The sequence below is a fragment of the Sesamum indicum genome, linkage group LG9 (genome assembly GCF_026168435.1).
Source record: "Sesamum indicum cultivar Baizhima isolate 11 linkage group LG9, ASM2616843v1, whole genome shotgun sequence".
NCBI classification, from domain to species: Eukaryota; Viridiplantae; Streptophyta; class Magnoliopsida; order Lamiales; family Pedaliaceae; genus Sesamum; species Sesamum indicum.
In genome coordinates this window covers 21580237-21606800 of record NC_142665.1, presented here as the reverse complement: position 1 = coordinate 21606800, position 26564 = coordinate 21580237, and the positions used below count along the sequence as shown (strand labels likewise).

The following is a 26564-nucleotide window of genomic DNA, read 5'->3' as shown; positions in this document are numbered from 1 at the left end:
ATTTATTGATCATTTTACCTTCCAAAAATTCAGAATTCGGCCACATTTTCGTCGGAAACAGTAAGAGGGACCGAATTGGGACAAAAGTTAAAGTTTAAAGAAGCTAAAGTCAAGAAATGAACTTGAGGGATTAAAATAATTTTAAACGAAAACTTAAGGGACCAAATATAATATTTACCTTTAATTTTCTAAAGAAAATATTTGAATGAATTAAGTAATTGAACAATATATCAGTTCAATCAATATATTAATATAACTAAGAATTATAAAATAATAAATTAAAATAAACTCACATAAAAGTGAGATAAACACTTATACGTCTGATGTAACTTAAACTCATGACCTCACATGGAATTTCAACATTAACCACGAGATTAAAAGATCACTGGTTTTTAAACATTCACACCCAATACATTCACACACCCACTCATATTTGAATTCAAAATTTCTGATGAATTTTTTTTATTCAAGTTGCGATATATATCCTAAATTAATTGTACATGTAATACATATACTGATAATCATATTCATCAATGATTAACAATTATGAAAATAATAGAAAGTGAATTCAATTATTCGATAAAATTAAAATTTATTTCAATCACTAAATTAAGATATTATTCAAGTCCGAATATTTAGATTACCACATCCATACGGTATCCCGATGATGTGTAAGAATTGGACATTTCCCTATCAAATAGAAGGAAATACAACACCATAGTCATCGTCTAAACAAGATTGATGCTTTCGTTAAGAAATGGAAAACTTGTATACATTTTCAAATTTTAGCGGAGAATTGTATAATTATACCTATAATGTACTATATAATGCAGGTAAGTTGCAACAATCTCCTTTGAAATTTGACATAATTACAAATACTCCCTCTTTATTTTTAAGGGTCGTCTAACAATTAATCCAATTCGTTAGGTTTTTATTCATTTTTTTTTTTGGTGAACTGATCAAAATGCTCTTGTGGATTAAAAATTATAATTTTATTTATTTATTTAAATTTTTTATGGATTAAGTGGATAAATATTTTTATAATTTTTAAAAATTTTCCATTAATTTCTTTCGATTTTTTTATAAGTTTTAATTAAAAAAATAAAAAATATAATAAAGACAAAATTGATAATTTTATACGTCAAGTTTAAATGTTATATAATTTTATTAAATATCAAGGGTATATATAATTTTTTAAAAAATAAAAAAATGTTCATAATAGGTTATAGTTTACCAATAATCTATCATGTAGTGCTAAAATTTGTGAGTTTTAATCGTAGTGGTGTTCTCCGTCGCTTTCCACGCTTTTCTAGACCAAGAGAAGGAGGCAAATCGTGCCAAAGGCATGGCCAATAAACGAACAAAAATCATCTCAGCATCTCCGCATCTTTCTGAGGCATCTCTGTTTCCTCCATCTGTACTACTTACATTTTGATGTTGTCTATCGACAGATTGTTAATTTTTTTTCTTTCTTGTATATTAAACAAGCTACGGAAAGAATTGCAAATTGAGGCCTTTTCTTGCACCATTAATTGGCGGCTAGATTTTGCCCTCTCCCCCCCCAATTTCCTTTATATTCTTTTAGCTCGTAATCCCTCTCGCACTTCTTGTTTAATCCGCCGAAGAGACGGAAAGAGTGCTTGAGACGATCAATTCAAGCTATACATATAGTAGCTTGAATAGTCATATTTCTTGGTGATTTTTTAGCGGCGGCGTACTTCTTGGGTCTCAGGTATTCTTCTGCCAGTCATTGATTTGGTACGAGCCCATTTCATACGCATGCATGAACAATCGGCTAAGAAATTTTTTGATGGTTCGATTGAATTGTGAATCGTTGATTATTATTATTACTATTTTTTTTGTTCCGTTGTTGTGATCTTTTGCTGATTTTCTGTTTGATCGCTGGTGGGTTGGCTAGAGAATGGGTCAGACTCAAGGGAATTCTGCTCTGGAGGTTTCTGGCTTAGGATCAGACGAGACCGAGAAGCTATGTTCTTCACCGATTGAAGGGAGAGGAGCGAGTTTGTGGAAGAAAGTGAAGTACCAGTTGGTGGAGTACCATTCATTGCCTGCATATCTGAAGGACAATGAATATATTCTTCGTTATTACAGGTCTGAATGGCCTTTGAAGCAGGCCTTGCTCAGCGTTTTTACCATTCACAATGAGACCCTCAACATTTGGACGTAAGATGTTCTTCCGTGCTTCTGTTATTATTAATCTTGTAACTTGGTTTGAAATTGTTGTCTTGTTTTATTTTACAGCATGATTGTTCAGGTATTCAAGGTTGCAGAATTTATATGAGATTTTTGAATATTATTCATTTTCTTGCCCAATAAAGATTATAATCGTTATTGGTCTTACAATGTTCTCTTGTTTCCTGTCATGTGCTTGATTATGGCAATGTTGTAGTTCTGAACTTGAGGTGGGTAGCAGACTTATTATAAGAGTGAAGTTTATTGAAGAAGAGACTGTAGGAAAATAGTTATATCGAAAATCATATCCAGAAAGTAACTGGTGCAAGCTTAATATCTTATTTGAAGGAGGTCTCTACCACTGTCATTGCACCAACATCCAACCAACACCACTAACAATTGGGAGATTGTGATGTGGCTTTGCCAAGATTTTGATGTAGTCTTCTCAATAGTCAATATGATATGAGTTTGGCACTTCGGTCACGCAGATCACTGTTGCTAGATGAAATATTACTGGGTTCAAAGATGGAGTTCCAGGGGAAAACTGAGGGGTTTAATTTTGATCTGGGCCACTTAGGAAGGGATTGGGCTTTAAGATCTTTTTCCTGCACTATTTCTCATCTCTTATCATATGGAAACTTCAAACTTTTGTTAGTATATATAATGCATTGGCTTGTTTACTTTAGTGGAATCAATTATTCGAACTTTTATCTTGTAATTTCCACTTCCAAATGATCCTAAATGGTTATAAGGGGGGAATGGTTAAGAAATAGATTGCAACTGTAAGATACCCCGACCATATTTTTAATGATTAAGTTTGATGAGAGCCATTTTACCAGGTGCCAGAGACCAGGGCAAGTTTATTCTCTGTATTAGCTTCCTTTTAGGGACGTGGGCTTGGAGTGAAGAAAGATAAATCTTATTTTCTTCATATTAATTATTTGTGTATATGAGGCAAGTTTGTCATAAAACAGTTAAGAGTTTGTAACTCTGTTAGGAAATGAGAAATAAACAAATACTGGGATGTATCCTCTTTTTCTTCTGGACTTAATACTTCAGTTTAACTCTCTGTATAAACAAATAAACCGTGGCATGGTGGCAGACATCAAACTTCCTGAAGGTGCTTTAAAAGGAAAAGAAGCTTGTGGATCAAATTCTTGTTCTGGAGCAAGTTGTTATGTATGTTCGAAATGTTTTATTTACCACTTCAATTCTCAGTAGATTTCATGGTTTGTAGGAGTAACAAATATAACCGAGCTCGGTAATTTTAAATGGGCAGCTAACAAAGTAGTCATGAATGATACATGTGTGAATGAGATCACATTGCTTCCTATTACTATAAGTTCAAAATAGGAAAGAATAGCTTTTTACACACCAATTTGATTGTACAAAAATAGCTTGCACTGCAGATTTTCTTCTGCAAATAGGGAGTTGCGGATTCTTGGTACCTTGGTTGAATAGGGCATTGCCGCATTGTTTATATTAAATTGAGGGATATGTTGTTTGTTGTTCTGATTGCTGGTGCTATGTTGGTCGTGATGCCCTTTTTACTTTTTGTCAGTGATTACTATCTTATTTGAACTTCTCAACACTGATTCATCATCTTTCTCCTCTGCAGGCATTTGATAGGATTCTTCCTTTTCCTCGCTCTAACCATTTACACTGCTATGATGGTTCCAAATGTTGTTGACTTTCCTAGACTACAAAATTTCCCTGATGTGCTGAGAAAAGCTGATTTGCAGAAATTGCACATGGAACTTATTACTTGTCTCCCATCCTTGCCACATATGCCCGATATGCACAAACTTCGAGAGGAGTTAAAGAATTCATTTCCTTCGATGGATTTGCTACCATCCTTGTCTAATTGGCATATTGTGGAACTCTTCTCAAATTGTTTACCAGAAAGTATTTCACACAGCAACCACACTGATACTTGTGTTCTGGTACTGTTTACTTTTTGCAGTTTGCTGTTGTCTACCCTTATGGGATACTCTTTTCTCTCTCTTATTCTATGGTGCACTGAAGCTTCATCGCAACTAAAAAAATTAATTTCATAACTGACAAATCAGAAGTCGTCACCATATGTTGATCCAGATGAAAGATGCATACATTCAATTGGTTGTTTGTTTTTAAAATAAACTGAACTTTCCTGAAATGCTCTAGATCGTAGTTTCTATGTTATAGTATGGTCATCAACCAGAGCAAACAGATGGTATAATTGAAAGCTGACTCATTATTTCATATACGTGGATTATGTCTAAGATTGATCATGTTTTTTATTGCCTTCATTTTTGCGTTGATCACCTAACTTCTATTGGCAAATGTTTTTATCTGTTAGATTGTTAAGGAGCATATTCTTGGCATGTGAAGATCCCGCGCGATAGATAAAGTAATATAATGTGAATCAGAGCCAGGAAGCCAAATATGCTTAACAGCACAGCTCATACACTATTTTTGGCTTCGCCATTAATGTTTTAATGATAATGTAGGGCCTGAAATTTGAAGCTTCCTGTGCATACACTGAAATTGTTTTGGTTAAAACTACTGGGCTTCTGCTAATCTGAGATGATCAAAATAAGATAAATGCAAGTTTCTTGTGTCTGATTCTGGTGAATTTCGTGCAATAGCATGCTCTGCTGGTTTAAGTGCGGGGACTTTGGTTCAATGACGCCTTTAATCAATAAGTTAATTATAGTTTTCTATGTAAAACAGCACATAAATTTTCAAAGGTAGTTGAGGAAAATCATTGGCAGTATCACTTGTCACTTCTAACACAATCTGTGCATCTTGCGTGTAGCATATCGTTAACACCATTGGGTGCACACATGCCTTGAGGATTTTATAGGTCACTGCAATTGTTTCAATAGACCAGTGGAGTTGCTTGACTTGGCTTTTGGGGAACAGTTCTAACTGAAGTTTTTAGTCTCATATTTATGGTCATAGTTTTCTTGAATAGCTTATATCCACTGATTTATTCTTAGAGCATTCCTATGTATCTCTCAAGTTGACAAAGGCAGTGAAAAGAAAAGTTCAAACAAATGAGTTGATTGTAATTGACAATATATGTTAAGTTTATTTTCTGGATTTATGCAGATCATATGATGAATATGAATACATATCCTAGAGATTGGTAATACTAAGGTATATACATATAAATATGAAATACTCCTATTCTCTGAGATAAGTTTAGGTTCCATATGAACATTTACTTTGTTCAAGCTGATATATTTCCTGCAGCAGTTCTCTTTGTGGAGCAAATTGATAATAAATATGACAGGAAAAGAAACGATAGTATCACCGAGCAGAGAGTAATTGAAGATTGGTATATTCCGATGAATAGTTTAAAACTTGATTAGACCACACAAACAACAACAAGCAACTCCTGTTTTTGACGATAAAACAGAAAGGTTAAGAATAGTTTTCTCCAATATGAAGAACTATCTGGTAACTTAAGACTTTATCCACAGTTGTAAATCGTATTTGTTTCTTCTGATGGAGGAAACTTTCTTACTTGTTAACATGATTTATATTGTTTAATTGTTTGCAGCATAGCATGAAAGAGGACTTGGCAAACATAATAGCACCGTTGCTGGTGAGGCCAATCACACGTTGGCCGTTCTTTGCTTTCTTAGGTGGGGCCATGTTTTGCTTGTTAGCCAGCAGCGCTTGCCACTTGCTCTCCTGCCATTCCGAACGCGTATCTTACATCATGCTTAGGCTTGACTATGCAGGAATCGCTGCCCTCATCTCGACATCCTTCTACCCCCCTGTTTACTACTCTTTCATGTGCTATCCTGTCTTCTGTGGGCTCTACATGGGGTTTATAACTTTACTAGGAGTCGGTACAATTGCAGCATCCCTTATCCCAGTATTCCAATCTCCCGAATATCGTAACTTTCGAGCATCACTATTCTTTGGGATGGGTATATCTGGTGTGGCACCAATCTTACACAAGCTTATCTTATTCTGGCACCAGCCGGAAGCACTCCACACAACTGGATATGAAGTCTTGATGGGGGCATTTTATGGTATTGGAGCGCTGGTATACGCAATGAGAGTTCCAGAGAGGTGGATGCCCGGAAAATTTGATCTTGCTGGGCATAGCCACCAACTTTTCCATGTTCTTGTTGTGGCAGGAGCTTATACACATTACCGTGCTGGGCTCGTTTATCTCAGGTGGAGGGACCTGCAAGGATGCTGAAAGTTTATAGAATTTCAGTAGTTGTGATAATGCCGTGGGTGGCGTATTAGTATCAATTTAGGTATGCATGTATGAAGTGGGACACTTGCTGCAACTTTTAATATCTTGTGTAACCACCACTTCAAGTGAATTAGTGGAATGCTTCACGTGTCTTAATTGATATAACAAGAAAAAAAAAAAAAAAGTAAGACGACTGTGACGGTATGCAGTTGGTTCTGAAATAAATTTGTGCTAATGTTGGGGATGGTTGTGATTAGTTATAGTGACATAATGTTGTTTTCTCAATCTGATTAGTGAGGAATATATGCAGGCTTCAGAATGTCAAAGACTGAGGCGTCTGAACCAGGGACTCTCTTTCTGTTATACTTTTACCTGAACCAGAACTGGTTCACGTTCAGCCATAAATGTCTGCATCAGTATTGTGAGGATAAAAGGAAACGGAATGACCGTATATTTCTTTTGATAGATAACAAGGAAAAGAGTGATGAATGTGTATTTATGCTTATGTATCTATCAAGGAGAATTGGTTGTATTTATACATCCATCTGGTTTTACTAGTGTCTTAACATCTATTCAGCCGGGGGAAAAAAAAACACAGAAAGAAAACAAGGTTGTGTAGGACAACATCAAAATCAAAAGACACGCTCAAACTGCTCTCGTTGAGAGTCGAACTCAAGACCTCCCGCTTACTAAACGGGTGCTCTAACCAACTGAGCTACGAGAGCTTGTTGCTGAATCGTCTAAAACATACTTTATATCATTTGAGCATCCACCACATCCTCAACTAATGATGTATTATGTGTATAATAAAGTGGAGAAAGCTCCCTATGACCTCTCTCATCTCACCTGTCTACAAATATTCCTTTCCGTCACACCCAATGTTTCTGTTGCTTTAATCATTTGTGTGGCGGTATAACTCTTAATCATTACTCACTTACAACACATATATCTTTGTCTGATCTTATCCCGCCCCAACATCCCTAATCACATTTAAATCAACCACATCCTAACACTCTCATATTATAACATTATCATTTCATTAAAATAAAACATCCTCCAGAGCACACAACATCTGTCTTAAACCTATTAATTAACTACTTCAAACTTATAATATGAGGGTGAATAAAGAAAATTATTGAGTTGCAGTGCAGAGAGGGCGGGTAGGCTTCACTATTCTCAAACCCTTCTTGTTACTAAATTCATCATATCCTGCAGATTTCAAGATCCATGTGGTCGGCCTACACATATTCTTTTCATCAAAATCCCTTCAATTATCATTTTACGAGTTTTTCAATATGATAATAGGATATTCATATATTTTACTGGACACTTTTAAAATGCGTTAAAAATTTTGTCCAATATCAGGATAGATCGAGACCTCCCAAAACTATTCTAATACAAGTGACGGACCTTTAAGCACTAAGAGTGCAAAGGACCTAGGTTTTCAAAAACTTCTAAACACTGAAAACAGAATGTCAAAATAGTACAACTAGTGCTGTAGCACTTCCCAAAATGTATAGTCTTGGTCCCTTGGACCATTTTTTGTCATTATTCATTGAATATGTACAACCTATTGCGTCCTGTTGGATCAAGAATAGATCTAAGGGTATATGAAATCATACAATCCATCGTGCATATATTTACGACTCTCCACCTCTAGATACAAATTCGGTCATTCTGTCTCTCTTATATTCTTTAAACACTATTTGGAATTCCAACTGATTTGAGCGTCGGAGAACCATTATAGGAATCTCCTTACTTGACTCTAACATATCCCGATTCTTTGGAGATTGTTCATATAAATTTTTTGAAAATATTCAATACCCCTTGATGAACTAGCGGACACCTTCAATATTTCCTTAATACAACACCATATATTCAACTTTCCTCCATTACATATAAAAGCCGATCGGTACTCTTTTACTAGTTAATAATGTGACAAACACAAAATTCCAAGTCTATTCGGAGTTTGTTGGGCTAAATCTCAAATCAGACCCTACCTACGTAATGCAATCTGCATTTGAAAATTTCTTATCTACCAACGGATCATGCAAGTGGGCAACACACTTCCAAATCAAAAAAAAAAAAAAAAAAACACAAAATGGGTGAGCAACACACTATCCTCAACAATTCTGTTTCCAATCAATCACTAACTTTACATTTGCATCTATGAATTTTCAATTTTTGTAATAATTTTTTTAAATTGATTTGGATAATTCTAAATTAAATTTATGTTTGTTGATCATATATAAATTAAAAATTCCTTAAATAAAGTCATTAAAATTTATTTTCTAAATTCTCTTATCAAATTCAAATTTATCGATGCATATGTAATCTAAACTTAATTTAATATATCGCATAATAGTAGTTGGTCCCAATTTTAATGTTGAGATACTTGTGTTATAAAGTAGAATTAGGCAAAATATTTAGAAAAAGTTACGAATCGTACCATGTCATACAATACTACCACAATTACATTGTTTTCTTTTTAAAATTAATAACGGTGAATAAATTTTAATGATTCATCTTGATGTATTGAGTAATATTTCAATTCAATCAATACATTAATATGACTAACAACGATAAATAAATTACAAACACTCATACTAAAGTGAGAGAAATTCCCACACACCCGATAATTTTAAACCCCATAACTTTGAATTTAATTTTCGTTAAACATTAGAATTGGCAGTTAGTATTGTAATGGTTGAGGTGCTGATCCATTTTGTTCCTGTTATGCTTCAATTTTTTAACGTAATTCAAATCAGAGTTTTGATGTTGCAATTATTTGAAGTATTACGGTTTCCTTTTGCTACTGAGAGTTTCTTTCCACTTTGTTGACAGTTGTATTTATTCTACTTATTACATCGGACAAAAAGTGACTTCAATCACAGTGTAAGAAGAGTTTGGGTTGGTTTTAAAATCGACTAAAAACTCTCGCTGTAAAAAGTAGCCAAAAACAACCCAAGATTTACTGGAGCCCACTTTTGTATGTCAGTTATGTATATAAAATTATAAAACATTAATTAAACAATTTGAAAAATATTGGATAAACTTTATGAAAAAATTATATGATAATTGATTGAAAACAGATGATATAAAACATTAAACAGAAAAGTAAGATGCGAATCATTCCAGAGTGTCAGAAGCTAAAATGCCTAATTTATTCATCGTTGCAGTAAAAACCGACAATTATTATCGCACCATAAGGAATAAATGGCTCTGCTTTCTTTCCCAACCTCCAACCAGCCAAAAGCACTGACGCTGTCGGTGCTCCCATCTAACGTCTCCATTAATCCCCGTACTCCATTGACGCCTTTCTCCTCCCATCCCCACCACCATTAAACCACTCTCAACCACCGGCGTTAATAAATTCAAGAGCTCTCAGCTCTTTTGGAGCCCTTATCCTTTTCTCACGCCGCCGAAATTTGACGGACGCCCCCAATAACTCCAATTTCCAGATGGCTATAGAGTTTCGCTAGTCGACGAAATCCACCGTGACGACGTGGGGATTACTTTTGTGGGGTTCACTGGATTTATAATGGCGTCCTCGGAGCTGTCCCAGTTCCAAATTTTCCCAATGGCTAGGCACAATGGTCGGAGCAAAGCGGCGGCGTTTTTCGCCGACGGGTTTCTTTTCGTCGGTGGGGTTCTGGTGGCTTTTCTGGTGGTCTGTGCCATCTGGTCTTTCTTCAGTCCCAGCCCCTCTCCGGCTCCTAGTTTCTCCACCTCCGTTGTTTCGTCCAGGGAATCCTCAGATATTTCTGCCGCTGCCGCCAACCCAGCGGTTAGCTGCGGCGATGACTCGGGCCCTAACCTGGGCCACGACCCACCCGAGCAGAATTTCTACGACGACCCGGAACTGAGTTACAGCATCGATGCTTTGCCCGTTAAGAATTGGGACGAAAAGAGAAGAGCGTGGCTGAAGCAGCACCCGTCTTTCTCGGCCGGAGCAGAGAATCGAATTCTAATGGTGACTGGCTCCCAGGCCAAACCGTGCAAGAATCCCATAGGCGATTACCTTCTGCTAAAGCTGTTCAAGAACAAGGTGGATTACTGCAGACGCCACGGCATCGACATCTTCTACAACAACGTCTTGCTCCAGCCGAAAATGTTCTCCTTTTGGGCCAAAACTCCCACCGTGAAGGCGGCGATGCTGGCCCATCCGGAGGCGGAGTGGATCTGGTGGGTGGATTCCGACGCAGCGTTCACGGACATGGACTTCAAGCTGCCGCTCCATCGGTACAAGGACCATAACTTCGTGGTCCACGGTTGGCCGAGTTTGATCCAGGAGAAGAAGAGCTGGACCAGCATCAACGCCGGTGTGTTTCTGATCCGGAACTGTCAGTGGGCCATGGATTTCATGGAGGTGTGGGCCAGCATGGGCCCACAATCACCCGACTATGAGAAATGGGGTGAAATCTTGAGCACAATGTTCAAAGATAAGATCTTCCCGGAATCGGACGATCAGTCCGGCTTGGTTTATTTGATTTTAAAAGAAAAAGAAAAATGGGGTAATAAAATCTACGTGGAGGGTGAATACTATTTTGAGGGGTACTGGATGGAAATTGTGGGCACATTTGATAATATCACCGAGCGGTACACGCAAATTGAGAAGGAGGTTCCGGCGCTGAGACGGCGGCACGCAGAGAAAGTGAGCGAGAGCTACGCTAGGGTGTGGGAGGAGTACCTTAAGGATGCTGGGTACGGGAGGGGGAGCTGGCGGAGACCGTTCATCACCCATTTCACTGGGTGCCAGCCTTGCAGCGGAGACCACAACCAGATGTACTCGGGGCAGACTTGCTTCGATGCAATGCAGAAAGCTCTGATCTTTGCTGATAATCAAGTTCTAAGGAATTATGGGTTCGTGCACCCCGATTTACTGGATCCCTCCACGGTGAATCTCCTGCCCTTTGACTATCCTGCTTGAGGGTTCGTGATTAGAGTAGTAGCAATTCATTTTTTCTTTTTATGGCCTTCTATTTTCTAATTTATTAAGAGTATAATGTTGTAATATAATATATAGTATGTAATTTGTGTGAGCATATAGGTATATAAGTATGCGAGAAAATGTGTCCATTTTCCTGTCAATTTGGCCCTTACCCTTAATTTTCTTGGGGTAATTGAGTTGGTAATGTTACAACCTAGTGGAATGCTGCATTGATCTGAAGGTTGCAAATATAAATAATGTAGATCACATGTCTATATGTGTATTTAAAACTACCCCGACATTGATTTTTGTGTAGTAAGTGAGTTGTACTAAGTTTTCAGTATATAGGTGAAGTACTAGCTCCCATCTGTCCTAGCCTTGGATTCGCCTATTAATTTGGTGGTGTATTGTATTGTGTCTTAGTTTATATACATATCTACATATAATACAGACCTGTGCCATGTGTTTATATGATTAATCCGACGATGAAACAGGACCCAAGTACGAGGTCCAAAAAGTTGACATTGCAACTTGCAAGCTAAACTTTTGTTGATCCAAGAAAAATCTGTCTCCGAGTGAGTATGGATTATATAAACTACCCAAACAAGAACTTCTAAATAGCAAACAATCAGTTCAGATATTAACGACTAAGAAGTATGCTCTGAAGGGAGAAGGATCAAACGTCTATTGAATTGACTTGATCTGATTGGTTTTGACGTGCAACGATTTGTTCTTCGTCTGGGCCACAAATGGCGTGGACAGAGAATGACAATGATGGAAGCCCTGCTCTTCAGTCACTTGCTCTTGTTTTTTTGACATTTTGGAGTCTTGGAATTACTTTTGGGCTTCAAGAGCATGATTGGGTGATGTATATGCATGATATATAATTAATGTGCTGTGGATGTGAATGCTTTTCAGCTAATAATGTGAACTCCACTGTTTAAGGCACTATTGGACTATTAGAGCAGTCGCATATTTTTGACTCAATTATGGTTTAGGTGTTACTTTTCTGAAAAGCAGGGTTGCCTGACTGCACTTATATACCCACAACTTTATACTTATTACACCATTATTCTCCCTGCTCTTTAACTCTGCAACTAATGATGATGAAGCAATAACAATGTTCTATGTAAAAGGCTTTTCATGTTTCTCTCACATAAGTCTAATTCCAGCATTGAAGTAGTAATGTGGGTAATGGGTCGGAAGCAATTCAAAGTAAATATTAACAAGAATTCATTTGCAATACTTTAAAAAACTTGTGTTAGAAAATAAAATAGTTTATGTTGAATGAATCTTTTAACAGAGTTATCAGTAATTTTATCCTAAAATTGTACAAAAATATGTGGATCTTTTGCACTTGTTTGAAAATTCTCACATCGGATTTGGAGGAAAATCGTTCAGACTTGGATTTAATCCACTAATGTAGAACAAGAGGCAGATGTGTTTTGGAGCATTGCGATAGACATAAATCGAAGGTTTAGCATTTTTGGTGGGTGATATGACTGTGGAACTCCAAACGATCATAATTTTTAATTCGATTGAAGTTAGAGGAGCAGGGGAAAATTGCAGTTTGCTGCAACATTATTATGGTGGAGAAAGCTGCACAGCGTGTTTGATCTTTCATGCTCATGTTCACGATAAAGAAAGAGAGGGCAAAAATACAAAATATGGACCATAATATTCCTCTTGTTTAGTCTTCATACGCAGTTGTCCTAGTGAAAATCTGTCGGCCAACCTTCACTCAATATCTATCCATCTCTTCCAACTCCACAGAATTGTCCATTTGCCCCAATTAGCGGGTTATTAATCCACTTGAAAGGGCAGAAAAAAGAAGGAAAAAAGCAACGAAAAAGGAAAAGTTGCCATCAATTAAGGCAACGTCAAGCGAAAATCATGACAAATTCCATTTCTTCTGCACAATTTCAAGACGTAAAATACGAAAAGTTTGCGCCTACCCATTAATCACGACTAACCCAAATTGGGCAATTCAAAGAAATAACATCACTGTTAAAGATTCTTGTACCAAGTATTTTCTAGTTTTGTTAAAATTTCACAATTTTGTTCTGAAAGTATGCATACGGATAAATTTTGCATTTACATTGCTCAAATTCCTTGTTCAATCAACATGCATTGATAACACACACTTATAAGGAAGTTAATGTGAAAATGCCATTGTACTAATATATACAGTAAAACTTCTATAAATTATTATTTTATAAATTAATAAATTCTCTAAAATAATAAAATCTTTCGGTCCCGACTTGGGCCTTTTTAAAAAATCATCAAATTCGATAAGATAATAAGATAATAATTTTTCAGAAAATTCCTTTATAAATATTAGGTCCCATTAAAACTCTAAATTAATAATTCATGAATATTACAATTATAAATATTATGGTAATTTGCTAAAATATGAATCTGTAATGCTTTACGTATTTGATCATTCATGGATGATTTTGCGATATCTTTTAGATGAAAAGACATGGTTGGGTGTTATGAATTATTTTATTTTCATATTGGGATTTATATAGTATATGTTTTATTCATCATGCATGAATACATTTAATTGGCTATAATAGTTATTTAAGTCATTAAGTGCAACGAATTAATGTAAACATGTATATTTAAGTAATTCCAATGAATTGATACATGCGTCTATGAATATAATAGTTAATTGTATACAATGAATTGAAATTATACATGAATATATATAATTAGTTATAAAGAATTGATTGATGCATGAATATAATTAATGAAATGTATATGAATTCATTTATTTTCAATACATATGTACTAAATTTGCTGAATTTAAAAAGTCTCTCTTTTAATTAATAAAATATTAATTTATCGTTAAATTAATATCTTTCTAAATTAATAAAATTTCATGATTCCAAAGTTATTAATTTATAAAGGTTTTACTGTGCTAATTGGTACTAGAGGAAACGACGAAAATACAAAATACAAATTCCATATTCTCCACTGAATCAGTTAGATTCGTCTTCCGGATAATCAAACGGCAGAGGCCTAACATAGGACCCATTGGCAATGTCCGGGTGAACGAACCCATAACTGCGAATGTAGGGTACGAAACCCGTAGTGGTATCACTTAATCAACAAGCCCTAACCAACTATTACACTTGATGTGGAGTACGAAACTCCTTAAAATTATTACAAACCCGCAAATTACAGCAATAATATGATAATCAAAAGAACAGTAAATAGAAGGAATAAACCGTATGTTGAATGCGGCTCAGAACAAATCAGATTCAGCGGCAACAGCGGACAAGGGTCACACGGCTCCAAACTCACTAAGACTTGGCCCACGGTTGCTCCTCACACCACGGTTCGTAGAAACAGACCCAGAATGAGAGACTCTCCCTCACACCCTTTCCCACCGAACACTAACAGGAAACCTCCTCACAACCGTTCACTCAGAATCGGACACGGAAACCTCAGCCGTTCACACAGAATCGGAGAGGGTAGAAGTGTATCACAAAGGGGGGTTCGGTTTTTCTCTCTCTCATTCGAGAACCAGAAAGCCCCAATTTATAAGGAGAGATATAGCCGAAGAGCAAGCGGGTTTTGGGGTGGCTTTCCTTTAGCCATTGGTTTGGCTAAGGAAAGCCACCACCATCAACGGTGGTGGAAGGGGAAGTCGAATCCGCCATGGATGGTAGTAGGAACGAAGAGAGGGAAAGTTCATAATGGCAGCGGCGCAAGAGGGTAAGAAATGAGAGAGAGAGAGAGAGTTGACTTAGGGTTACATAAATAGAGGTACCTGGGTCGGGTCAAGGGGGCCGGGTTCTGGGTCGGGTGAGGGCCATCCGAATGGGCCAGGGTCTTTGTGAGTCGGGCTGATGGGCCTCCCGAGTTGGGTCATGGGCCATATATTCCAACAATCTCCACCTTGGACCAAGACCTATCTGAAAGAGGGGAATGGTCATGGAGTCTTTAGCTGAATCTGTTTGTTTCATCATCGCCAAAAAAAAAAGTTCTCCGTGGATGTACCTGCATTTTGAGACAACTCGGAAGCTCATGTTAGTCAGGGAATAGATGCAATATTTTTAAGCAAGTATGAAATTTTTCAAGAGGAAGACTTTTGGTACCCATATCTGCAGGATTGTCCTCGAATTTAATTTTCTCCAATTTAATTACCTCTTTACTGACGATATCTCGTATGAAGTGATACCTCACATCTATGTGTTTCGTCCGATCATGAAATACGGGATTTTTGCACAATTGTATTAAAGATTGACTATCAGAGTATACCGTGAGCTTGTTATTGGAGAAACCAATTTCCTTTATGAGGCCATCCAACCATATAGCCTCTTTGAATGCTTCCGTGGTAGCAATGTATTCTGCCTCAGTGGTGGAGAGAGCAACTATGTGTTGCAATTGAGATTTCCAACTTATGCACGAACCACAGAATGTAAAGATGTAAGACGTGGTAGATTTTCTGCTATCCCTATCATTAGCATAATTGGAGTCAACAAAGCCAACAAGTTGAGTGTTTTCACTCCTTTTTGAAAAACGTATGCCTATGTTTTCAGAGCCATGCAGATATTTTAAAAGCCACTTAAGGGCCTCCCAATGAGGGGGACCAGGATTAGACATGTATCTACTTAAGCAGCTAATAGCATATGCAATGTCAGGTCTTGTACAAACCATGAGAAACATAATGGATCCTATCACATTAGAGTAGGGAACTTTTTCCATTTTAGCTTTTTCAATATCACTATGAGGACTCTGATTTTTACTGAGTTGAAGGTGGGCAGCAAGAGGCACAGAGGTAGGCTTGGATGTTTCCATTGAAAACCTTTTTAGAATGGATAGAATATAAGACTTTTGGTTTAGCAGGATAAAAGACTCATGTCTAACAATGTTCATGCCAAGAATGCGTTTTGCATCACCTAAGTCTTTCATTTCAAAGGTTTTGTGTAAATCAGTTTGCAGTTTATTGATGAGATGCAGGCTAGAACTCGCAATGAGCATGTCATCCACGTATAGAACAAGGAAAATAGGAGTGCTATCAACATGCTTGAAGTATAAACAGTGATCATATCGACTTCTTTTAAAATCTAGTGAGAGCATGAAGGAATCAAATTTCTTGTTCCATTGTCTAGGGGATTGCTTCAAGCCATACAGAGATTTATTGAGAAGACACACATAATCAGATTTGATTTTATCAATAAATCCAACAGGTTGATTCATGTAGATATGCTCATCTAAATCACCATGTAAGAAAGCAGTTTTAACATCCATTTGTTTCAGATTCCAATTGTAGTGTGCAGTGAGAGCAAGAATGATACGGACAGTGGTGTACTTCACAACGGGAGAAAAAATCTCATTATAATCTAAGCCTTCTTTTTGAGTAAACCCTTTTGCTACTAGTCTAGCTTTGTACTTAATGGGGTTTTCTTGTTTAATCTTAAAAAGCCATTTGCAATCAACTACGGATGAGTTTTTGGGCCTAGGAACTAGTGTCCATGTGTTGTTTTGTTTTAACGAGTTCATCTCTTCTTTCATGGCACTAAGCCATTTTTCTGATTTCATAGCTTCCTCAACATTTGTGGGTTCAGATAGTTCTATGTTCAAAGCAGTGTCAAAATCTCTAAGTTTGGTAGGTATCCTAGTTTCTCTTCTAGCTCGATCTCTAGTGAGTTGGTAGTCATTAAGGGGGTTTTCTATAGTTGTGGTCTCATTTTCAGTGGTTACTACCTCATTTTCGTTTGTTTGTTCAGCTATATTTTCATTATTCCCTTCCCCCTCTTGGTTATCCCCTAAGTGATTCTCCACCTTATTAAGAGTAGGTTCTTTTTCTCTAAGTTGAGTTTTATCAAGGCAAGGAAACTCATTCTCGTTAAAAGTGACATCCCTACTTATAAGTACTTTAAAACCTGGTTGGCTACGAACCCAAAGTCTATACCCTTTTGTTCCCTCTGGATAACCAATAAATACACACTTAACAGATCTAGGTTCTAATTTGTCTATGTTTTGATGAACAAACGCAGAACATCCAAAAGTACGAAGGTAAGAGATATCAGGTTTTCTACCATTCCACACAAAATCAGGAGTTCTACCAGATAACGGCACAGATGGAGACAAGTTTATCAAATGAGTAGCAGTAAGTATAGCTTCACCCCAAAAAGATTTAGGCAATCCAGAACTAATAAGCATGCATCTAACTTTATCAAGCAGGGTTCGATTCATGCGTTCAGCTACACCGTTTTGTTGTGGGGTATAGGGGTTAGTTCTATGCCTCCTTATACCAAAATTGTCACAAAGATTAGAAAAATCTTTATTGCAGAATTCAAGGCCATTATCAGTCCGAAGGGCTTTTACTTTCTTTCCAGTTTGATTTTCAACAAGAGATTTCCATTTTGTAAATTTCTCAAAAACTTCGGACTTGTGTTTCATAAGAAAGACAAACACCTTCCTAGAGTAATTATCAATGATAGACAGGAAATAACGGTTACCCCCATGTGTAGGCACACTAGATGGACCCCAAACATCGGCATGAACATAATCTAAAATGCATGAAGACATGGAAGGGAGTGATTGAGATGGAGTTGGAAAGTGTACTTTATGATGTTTTCCCAAGACACAATCATCACAGAAATCCAAATTTTCAATTTTGTCATTCAAAATTCCATCCTTTTTCAAAAAACCAAGACCTTTTAGACTCATATGCCCAAGTCGTTTATGCCATAATGCAGTCATATCACATTCATTCACAGAAGCAGTCAAGGAATCATATGTAACTGAGCATAGATAGAGATTTCGTTTCTTTTCAGCTTTAAACACAATAAGGGACCCTTTCATGATTTTCATGAGGCCTTTGCCCCGCCTACCTTCTAGACCATCCTCTTCTAAGGCAGCACAAGATATCAAGTTGTGACTCAAATCAGGAACATACCTTACATTTTTCAGAGTTAGTCTATAACCTTCTTTGAAATTTAACGAGATGTCACCAAGACCCAAAATTTCACATTTCTTTTCATTAGCCATAGAAACAAAACCAGATTTTTCATAGCGAAAGTTTGAAAAGACTTCTTTAACAGGGCTCATATGGAAAGTACACCCAGAATCAATAAGCCATTCAAATTTGTTCACAGAGAGCACAGAATTTGCTTCATAGACCATGAAGACTTCACCATTTTCATCAGAGACATTATTCACTTTCTCTTGTTCATCAAAGTTTCTGTCCCTATTGTCACGTTTGGGTTTTCTACAATCTTTGATGTAATGACCCTTAATGCCACAGTTATAGCAACGTCTTTCCTTTGTCTTATCATCTCTAGATCTGGATTTACTACGGCTGTTTCTACTTTTACCCCTGCTGTGACTTCTACCTCTATTTTTAAAGCCATTGTTCCTGAAATTTGGTCTACTTCTAGCAAGATTTACCTCATGATTATTCTGACTAGGTCTAGCAATTTTTAGGTCCATTTCTTTGCTTTTAAGACCATTAACCACAGTATCTAGGTTGATGCTATCTCTACCATACTTAATAGCAGCTTTCACGTCAGAATAGGATTCAGGAATTGCATTCAAGAGCACAATAGGAGTGTAATCATCAATGTTTTCATCACCAGTAAGTTTAATGTCTTGTATCAACTTGGTAAACTCATCAAGGTTTTCATCAATGTTTTTGGAAAGATCCAATTTATAGCGAAAAAACTTTTCTAAGAGAAAAAGCTTACTGGGTAACGAAGTTTCAGTATACAAATCCTCCAATTTTTTCCAAAGCTCTTTAGAGGTTTTTTGTTTTCCCACTTTTCTAAGAACATTATCGGAAAGGTTCAAAATAATGGATGAGTAGGCAAACTCATCATTTTCCAATTGTTTTTCTTCAGAAACACTTTCAGAGTATTTCCCGTCAATAGCTTTAAACACCTTTTGTTGTATCAAAATACCTTTCATTTTCTGTTGCCAGATAGAGAAATCAGTTTTTCCGTCAAACGGTTGTAAACTATATCCGGCCATTTTGAAAGTAGAGGTCACGGTTTTTAAGGGAAAAAAACAAAGGTTGTGGTTTTAAGTAAAATCTTTCGAAAAAACAGTTGATCAAGAAGATAATGCACTCAGAATCAGAATAACACCACAGAGGCAGAAATGTATCAGACAATAGCAGTACTAATTCTGACTTGCCAAAATATTAACAATGTACACAGGTTAAGAAAGTAGTCACAGATCACGATTTTTGGATAATAGATCAAAGTATAAGCAAAATCGCAGATCAAGACAATGAACCCGTATAATGATAAGCGCAGCAGTTATCACAGTAAATTTCAGCAAATCACAAAGAGAAGGAGAAATGAACACGGCCAAGGTCTTTCCAGCCTAACGCCCAGTCCAGATACCCGACGACCTCAGGGGTCCGGCCAGGAGGGTCGTTAAGGGGATAAGCACCTCGGTTATTGACAGTAATATAATGCTGAAAAATAAAATAAAGCAGTAAATGGAGGAGGGGTTCAAGCGTGTTACCTTCACCACGGCGCGGATAGGATCGAAACAGTGCTCTGATACCACTGTAGGGTACGAAACCCGTAGTGGTATCACTTAATCAACAAGCCCTAACCAACTATTACACTTGATGTGGAGTACGAAACTCCTTAAAATTATTACAAACCCGCAAATTACAGCAATAATATGATAATCAAAAGAACAGTAAATAGAAGGAATAAACCGTATGTTGAATGCGGCTCAGAACAAATCAGATTCAGCGGCAACAGCGGACAAGGGTCACACGGCTCCAAACTCACTAAGACTTGGCCCACGGTTGCTCCTCACACCACGGTTCGTAGAAACAGACCCAGAATGAGAGACTCTCCCTCACACCCTTTCCCACCGAACACTAACAGGAAACCTCCTCACAACCGTTCACTCAGAATCGGACACGGAAACCTCAGCCGTTCACACAGAATCGGAGAGGGTAGAAGTGTATCACAAAGGGGGGTTCGGTTTTTCTCTCTCTCATTCGAGAACCAGAAAGCCCCAATTTATAAGGAGAGATATAGCCGAAGAGCAAGCGGGTTTTGGGGTGGCTTTCCTTTAGCCATTGGTTTGGCTAAGGAAAGCCACCACCATCAACGGTGGTGGAAGGGGAAGTCGAATCCGCCATGGATGGTAGTAGGAACGAAGAGAGGGAAAGTTCATAATGGCAGCGGCGCAAGAGGGTAAGAAATGAGAGAGAGAGAGAGAGTTGACTTAGGGTTACATAAATAGAGGTACCTGGGTCGGGTCAAGGGGGCCGGGTTCTGGGTCGGGTGAGGGCCATCCGAATGGGCCAGGGTCTTTGTGAGTCGGGCTGATGGGCCTCCCGAGTTGGGTCATGGGCCATATATTCCAACAGCGAAGAACCTGATTATCCGCAAAGTTGAGTGCCCTTTCCATTCCCACCCAGCAAGAATCCCCCTCGTATGCCGGATTGTGCTCTCCACTGCACGGCTGACACCCCGTGAAGTGCGTGATGAACGGTCTCCGCCATCCGCTATCCTGCCTCTCCCCTCCTCCCGCCAAATGCCTTTCCAGCTCTGCCGCGTAGCTCTCCCTCACCGCCTCCGCGTGCCGCCGCCTCAGCCTCGGCACCCGCTTTTCTATCTCCACGTACTTCTTGGCAATACGAGCAAATTTCTTGACGATTTCCAGCCAATAGCCGTGCAAGGAATACTCATTTTCCACGTAAATCATGTCGCCCCATTTCCTTCTCTCTTTTAGAAGCAAATAAATGAGTGCCGATTGATCATCGGATTCCGGGAACAATTTGTCCTTGAAGGTTGATATCAAGATCTGGCCCCATTTCCGGTAGTCCGGGCTTTTGGGGCCCATACTTGCCCAAACATCCAGGAAATCCATAGACCACTGGCAGTTTCGTATCAGGAAAACGCCAGCGTTCACCGCTACCCAGCTCTTCTTCTCGTAAATCATATTGGGCCACCCATGGACGACGAGGTTGTGATCCTTGTACCTCTCCAAGGGAATCTTGAACTCCATGTCTGTGAAGATGGCATCCGAATCGACCCAAAAGATCCACTCGGCTTCCGGGTGGGCCATCATCGCAGCCCTGATTATTGGTATCTTGGCCCAAAAGGAGCGCATTTCCGGGTCCAGTAATGCATTGTTGTAGAAAATGTCGTAGCCATGAATTCTACTGTAATCAACCTTATTCTTGAAACATCTAAGTAACAAATGATCTCCGGAAGGATTCTTACATGGCGAAGGCTGAGACCCCGTGACAACGAGTACTCGATTCCTTGAGAACATGGTCGTCGTGTAATGCTTTAACCACTCGCTTCTCTTCTCATCCCAACCAATCACGGGTTTATCTATGGTGTATTGAATGTTGGGGTCGTCGTAGAATGTTTTATGTAGAGGTTCTTGGTTCATGTCAAGTGCTCGGCCACCTTGCAGACATTCTTTGATGTTGGGGTTGGACAACAACGTTGAAAAGCTGGGCAATGGGTCTGAGAATGCCCATAGAGCACAAAACAGTAGAGCTGTCACTGCCGCTGTAACACATAAAGACCTGTGTCTCGAAGAAGTCGATGTTTTAGGCATGGCTAGTTTTTTGAGAATGCGAGAGGCCCTAAATCTTGGGACTATATACAGAGAGAATTTGTTTTTCGTCTATTGATAAGATTAAGACTTTCAACAGCAAAATTCTGTCTGGTCAGAAATTGCAGGCAAATGAGTAAGAAATTAAGAATACGGGAGAAAGAAAGTGAGTATTAAGGAATGTAATTGCACAACAGGATATTAGGATCTATGTATTTAATGTAGGTGGGATTTGAAAATTATGAAACAAGACAGACATATAGTGACCTTGTAAGAACGATATTAGCGGCATTAGAGACGTTGGCAGAGTTGAGAGAAATGCATTGGCCGCCTTCATCTTATTCATCGGAGAAATGAATGTTGAAACTGTAGATTGATTGATGAGGTGAAGAAAGGAGGCTGTCTTTCTCAATCTCTATGTGCATCTCAAACTCAAAGTGCAAACAAAAGTTATATATTTTCCAACTGAGAGAAAATCACGAGAATTACGTGTCAAAATGTTTGTTGGCTACTGAAAAGGTAGGTCTTGCAATGTGACAACTGGAATCAGATACTCCTGCTTTTATTCGATTCCAATTAAATTAACTGAGTTCATTTGTTGTTACCACCTTATAGTTATTAGAAATTCAAGTATCAACAAAGTCGTTGTAGTATAGTGGTGAGTATTCCCGCCTGTCACGCGGGCGACCCGGGTTCGATCCCCGGCAACGGCGTCTACTATTTTTTTGAATCTGTCAGTCCGAGTTCCTTTTGCTGATAACAAAACATGGTGAAGTTTCCAATTGATGTGTAATCGGGATTGATAAAACCAGACCAATAAAAACCACCGGGGATCATGGGCGTTGTTTAGCATGCAAGAAAATTGTATGTTCTTGTTTTCTTGTTCTCTTCTGTTTCGACTGTCTTTATACTTCAGTTATCATATTTCTCAAGTGAACACCGTAGACCTCCTATGAAATGGGAGATTTGGACTTCGGATGTTATGCTATTCCTCATCATCCGGCCAAGTCCACAAAAACTAGATGGTAAGATGATTAAGAGATTAAAAGAAAGTGAAGTTCACAAAAATTAAAGCTGCTTCTTCCTTTTCCCAGTAATGGCGCCATTTCCCATCACTTCTTCCCACTATTTCTTGCCTTCTTATACCACTTGTACAAAATATCACAAGCATACCAAATGCTTATCACATGATGGACTGACAACAAAAATCCATCCACAACCTTCGTCAGGCGAGAAACTTAGATTGCCTTAGGAAAATTTAGTTGTTTAACATTGTTTTTGCGAGACAACAAGCACTATAAATGGAGCTAAAATAACCGAAAAAAGTACAAATATGTGCAAGAAAAACTACTGCAACGGAAAACTTTCACTCTGGGTGGTACACAGTATTCGTTGTTCAGAATCTGCATACAAGTACAATTCAGAATACATTTTGTTAACTTAAACTTCATGCAGACATTTTTGGCAGTTTAAGCAAGACAACAGGAATGCCTAATAGCGATGCCAAAAATATGCCTGCAAGCAATGTTAGTATCAAGTCCGAGACAATTGTCACGGAACCATGGCATTGTCTCATCTTATGGCACCTCACTGAACATGTATTGGCTTTGATATTCCATTAAGCATTGTGTTGACCTCATCACATCATAAAAGAGCTCATAAACTCGGCTAATGTCTTCCATTTCCACAATTTTCCCCTTGCGTCTTTGACAGGCCAATGCAGCCGAGGTGATAAGGTCTATAGCATATCTCAAAGATGTACCTTCTCCAATTTTTGTCAATAAAATCTTTGCATCTTCAGACATTTCTACATCTTCCACTTGGCATCTAACGTCCAAAATTTTTCGAATATTACCTGGGGTATAAGGTTGTGTAGAGATGATAAACAAACGATCTAGGAAATCAATTACCATGTGGAGATCTGTAGTTCGTTCCCTAATCGAAGTAATCCCTTTGGTGGTGGAGACAACCAATATGGGTGCCATATCATTCTCCAATGCTCGGTTCAGGAAAGAAAAGCACTCAATGTCAAGCATGTGAACTTCATCAATGAAAAGGACACCAGGCACAATTTCAGCCTTTCCTTCTTCTCTCCACTCTGCAACCTTTGTCAAGTTGTTCCCTAATTTCTGAACGAATTTCAACAGTATCACCAGTGAACAGAGCCAGGAACACCTGTGTTCTGAAATTTAGAGAGAAGACTGTGATCAGAAGGAAGACAAGAATATCCTATAAAAATGGAGAAAGAAATCTTGAAATAGCTCCTCTAGTTAAATTAAACCACAAACTGCAGAATAATTTATATTTATGGATCATATTACTCATTCTCAAGTTATAGATAACATTGTCTTTGCAACAAATAGCTGTTCTATACAGCAAACTCCACAGATTCAGGAAAGTAGCATTCAGCTTCAGGTAATGTTCAGCAATAACAAAAAAAAGTGAAATATTTAATGTCAAGCATGTGAAGACATACCTCGATCTTGGCTACAAGTCAACAATTACTGAATGATTAGAAATACAATCTGAAAACCTGTTCAAGGGGGGTGTAGATTTGTGAAATTGTTAACAACACAATGCATACCTTTTTTTTTAACTTAAAAACATACATACGAACAACATGCAAAATAAGAACTGAAGAAATCAGGGCCAGCCAAGTCTTTCACGTAGAGCTATAAGGAATTAAAAATGTTCAAAGTATACTGTTCGTTGACAATAGTACACAATTAAAACAGTAGAAGGGCAACATGAACAAGAAACTTTTTCAAGCATAATGTATTGGATTAATACATCTTCATGAATATTACCTGCTGTTAATAACATCTATCTCGTGAAGAGTAACACAGTGCACAGCTTCCTTCCTCTTCTGCAGCTCTCCATCGGGGCACTGCACAAACTTGGTTGAGGCCCCATGGCGTCATAATCCCGAGACCGTGAGAAAGACCTTTCAAGCTTGGTGATCTTCCCAGACGCCTTATCAATTGCAATCACATCCCCACTCTGCACTCTCCCACCCCAATGCCTCGATCATCTTTGCACCCAAATCATACACAGTCTCCATCTCCGTCGTCTTTAGAGTCAATTTCCCCGTCTTGGACGCTGCCCTCGCCACCGTCGGTCTATCAATTTGAACCTCCACAACCTCGCCTTCAATCACTTCCGTTTCCTCCTTAATTCTAACCCCAATCGCTTTCCTGAAGGCCTGCATTAGAGCCTCGGGTTTTCGACATCTCAAGGGAGAAAAATTCGCTGCCTGCGAGCATCGCAAAAGGGGTTTCTTGACCAAGGGACTTGGCCATGCCCATAGCAATTGCGGTTTTTCCGGTGCCCGGCTGACCGTTCAGGAGGACGGCCCGTCCAGAAATTTTTCGTTCCTGGACCATCTTGACAATGACGCCAGCAGCCCTGCAGGCGGAAGTCTGGCCCACCACGCCGTCGGAGGAGGAGCGGGCCTCCAGGGCAGAGTCGAGCCCGAGGCCATGAATGTGAGAATGGCCCCAATTCTTTCTATTCGGGTTAGGTCCCGCACCTCCGAGAGTTTTATTTCCGCCATGGTTAAGAACAAACGACGGAGAGAAATACAGCGTGCTTCGTTCTGCATGCGCTAACAGTGCTCAGCATGGGAGGGAAAGACTTGAGAGGGGTTTAGGGTTTTAGCATTTGGAGAATTTTTTTTTTTTGGGTATCCTTGCAGTAATTGTAAAATATAAAAATTATACTTTTTATTAGATAATTTAGAAAAATAATTAAAATTATTTTATTTTTCTTGTAAAAGTTACTCCATGACATTTCTACAAAACTACACACATAATTTGTTTGGGTTATTCAATTGAACTTTTCAAAAGTCTTTTCTTTTTTGTTGGGGGCGATTAATATGATTTATATATTTAATTTTAAATACTTTTTTCATATTTAATATAATTATAAATATTTTTTTATTATTTAGACATGTGTTCATTTGTTTTGCTCTTCCCTGTTGGAATATTACATTTGACAGGGTGGTAGCAAGAACCTCTGAATTGATCAAAAATCATAAGCCAGACTGATTAAAAAAGTGGAATCATAATTACTTACCTCATGGGATCAGTTAAAGAGACCTAGTCCACATTTACAAGTAGTTTGATTTGATATATAGCTGTGGATTGAGGTGAAGTGATCTTCAGACCACCACTACATAAAAAATGACAGCACATATCTCCACTGGGTTCACTTCACCTACTTCACCCACCAAATCAGCTCTATAATAAATAAAATATTAGACACTTAACAAAGTCAAATTATTAATTAATTAAAATAACTCTTGTTATTATTATTATTTTTTGACGAGGCCATTGTGCTTCCATTACGCCATTATATGCACCCCCCATTATACTTCTTTTACAGGGCCGGCGGTTAAAATTCACAGAAAATTTTGTTGGTGGGCTGACCACTAACACCGGCTGAATTAATCAATCCAACATTGGGAAGGTCTATTTATAACTTTTTTTACTCAAATCAGATCGATCATAAAAAAAATATAATAAAATTATCAAGATAGTAAAATTTATACTTGCCGTACAAATATCAAAATGATCGAATAATCACAATGAGTACATATATATAAGAATTTAAAATATCAAATAATAAAGACTTTGAACTAATAACGAATTCAAGATTTATTTGAAAATCATAAATATTCGGTGA

General features: G+C 38.0%; 3 protein-coding genes, 2 non-coding genes and 1 pseudogene across 7 annotated transcripts; 3 read left to right on the top strand and 3 right to left on the bottom strand.

Annotated features, from left to right (window-relative positions):
• Nucleotides 1-1279: 1279 nt before the first annotated feature.
• Nucleotides 1280-6650, top strand: LOC105177835 (heptahelical transmembrane protein 4). 2 transcript variants are annotated; one of them, XM_011101095.3, is made up of 4 exons: nucleotides 1280-1732; nucleotides 1919-2184; nucleotides 3812-4136; nucleotides 5741-6650. In XM_011101095.3, the coding sequence occupies exons 2-4, from the start codon at nucleotides 1922-1924 to the stop codon at nucleotides 6392-6394; spliced, it is 1242 nt and encodes a 413-aa protein (XP_011099397.1). In that variant the 5' UTR covers nucleotides 1280-1732; nucleotides 1919-1921; the 3' UTR covers nucleotides 6395-6650. The 2 variants fall into 2 exon arrangements, with proteins under 2 accessions (XP_011099397.1, XP_011099398.1); XM_011101096.3 differs by having other exon boundaries at nucleotides 1280-1758.
• A 395-nt stretch (nucleotides 6651-7045) lies between these two features.
• Nucleotides 7046-7119, bottom strand: TRNAT-AGU (transfer RNA threonine (anticodon AGU)). The gene has a single exon. It is a non-coding gene; the product is annotated as a tRNA-Thr (tRNA).
• Nucleotides 7120-9544: 2425 nt separating this feature from the next.
• On the top strand, nucleotides 9545-11558 carry LOC105177836 (glycosyltransferase 6). The gene has a single exon (XM_011101097.3). The coding sequence runs from the start codon at nucleotides 9936-9938 to the stop codon at nucleotides 11322-11324; it is 1389 nt and encodes a 462-aa protein (XP_011099399.1). The 5' UTR covers nucleotides 9545-9935; the 3' UTR covers nucleotides 11325-11558.
• A 2625-nt stretch (nucleotides 11559-14183) lies between these two features.
• On the bottom strand, nucleotides 14184-22382 carry LOC105177837 (glycosyltransferase 6). The gene is made up of 2 exons (XM_011101098.3): nucleotides 20684-22382; nucleotides 14184-14400 (listed from the first exon to the last, which is right to left on the bottom strand). Exons 1-2 carry the CDS (start codon nucleotides 21882-21884, stop codon nucleotides 14309-14311), a joined length of 1293 nt encoding a protein of 430 aa, XP_011099400.1. The 5' UTR covers nucleotides 21885-22382; the 3' UTR covers nucleotides 14184-14308.
• Nucleotides 22383-22522: 140 nt separating this feature from the next.
• TRNAD-GUC (transfer RNA aspartic acid (anticodon GUC)) lies at nucleotides 22523-22594 on the top strand. The gene has a single exon. It is a non-coding gene; the product is annotated as a tRNA-Asp (tRNA).
• Nucleotides 22595-23229: 635 nt separating this feature from the next.
• Nucleotides 23230-25927, bottom strand: LOC105178328 (uncharacterized; annotated as a pseudogene). Its single transcript, XR_016067352.1, has 2 exons — nucleotides 24689-25927; nucleotides 23230-24063 (listed from the first exon to the last, which is right to left on the bottom strand). The product of XR_016067352.1 is annotated as an uncharacterized LOC105178328 (transcript).
• Between the last annotated feature and the right edge of the window lie 637 nt (nucleotides 25928-26564).

Excerpts from the sequence above, each read along its gene's own strand:
- LOC105177835 (XM_011101095.3), top strand. The coding sequence starts at position 1,922 with ATGGGTCAGACTCAAGGGAATTCTGCTCTGGAGGTTTCTGGCTTAGGA. Across the intron at positions 2,185-3,811 it reads GAGACCCTCAACATTTGGAC|GCATTTGATAGGATTCTTCC; the intron begins GTAAGATGTTCT and ends TCTCCTCTGCAG. Across the intron at positions 4,137-5,740 it reads ACACTGATACTTGTGTTCTG|CATAGCATGAAAGAGGACTT; the intron begins GTACTGTTTACT and ends AATTGTTTGCAG.
- LOC105177837 (XM_011101098.3), bottom strand. The coding sequence starts at position 21,884 with ATGCCTAAAACATCGACTTCTTCGAGACACAGGTCTTTATGTGTTACA. Across the intron at positions 14,401-20,683 it reads CTTTGCGGATAATCAGGTTC|TTCGCAGTTATGGGTTCGTT; the intron begins TTCGCTGTTGGA and ends TCGTACCCTACA.
- LOC105177836 (XM_011101097.3), top strand. The coding sequence starts at position 9,936 with ATGGCGTCCTCGGAGCTGTCCCAGTTCCAAATTTTCCCAATGGCTAGG.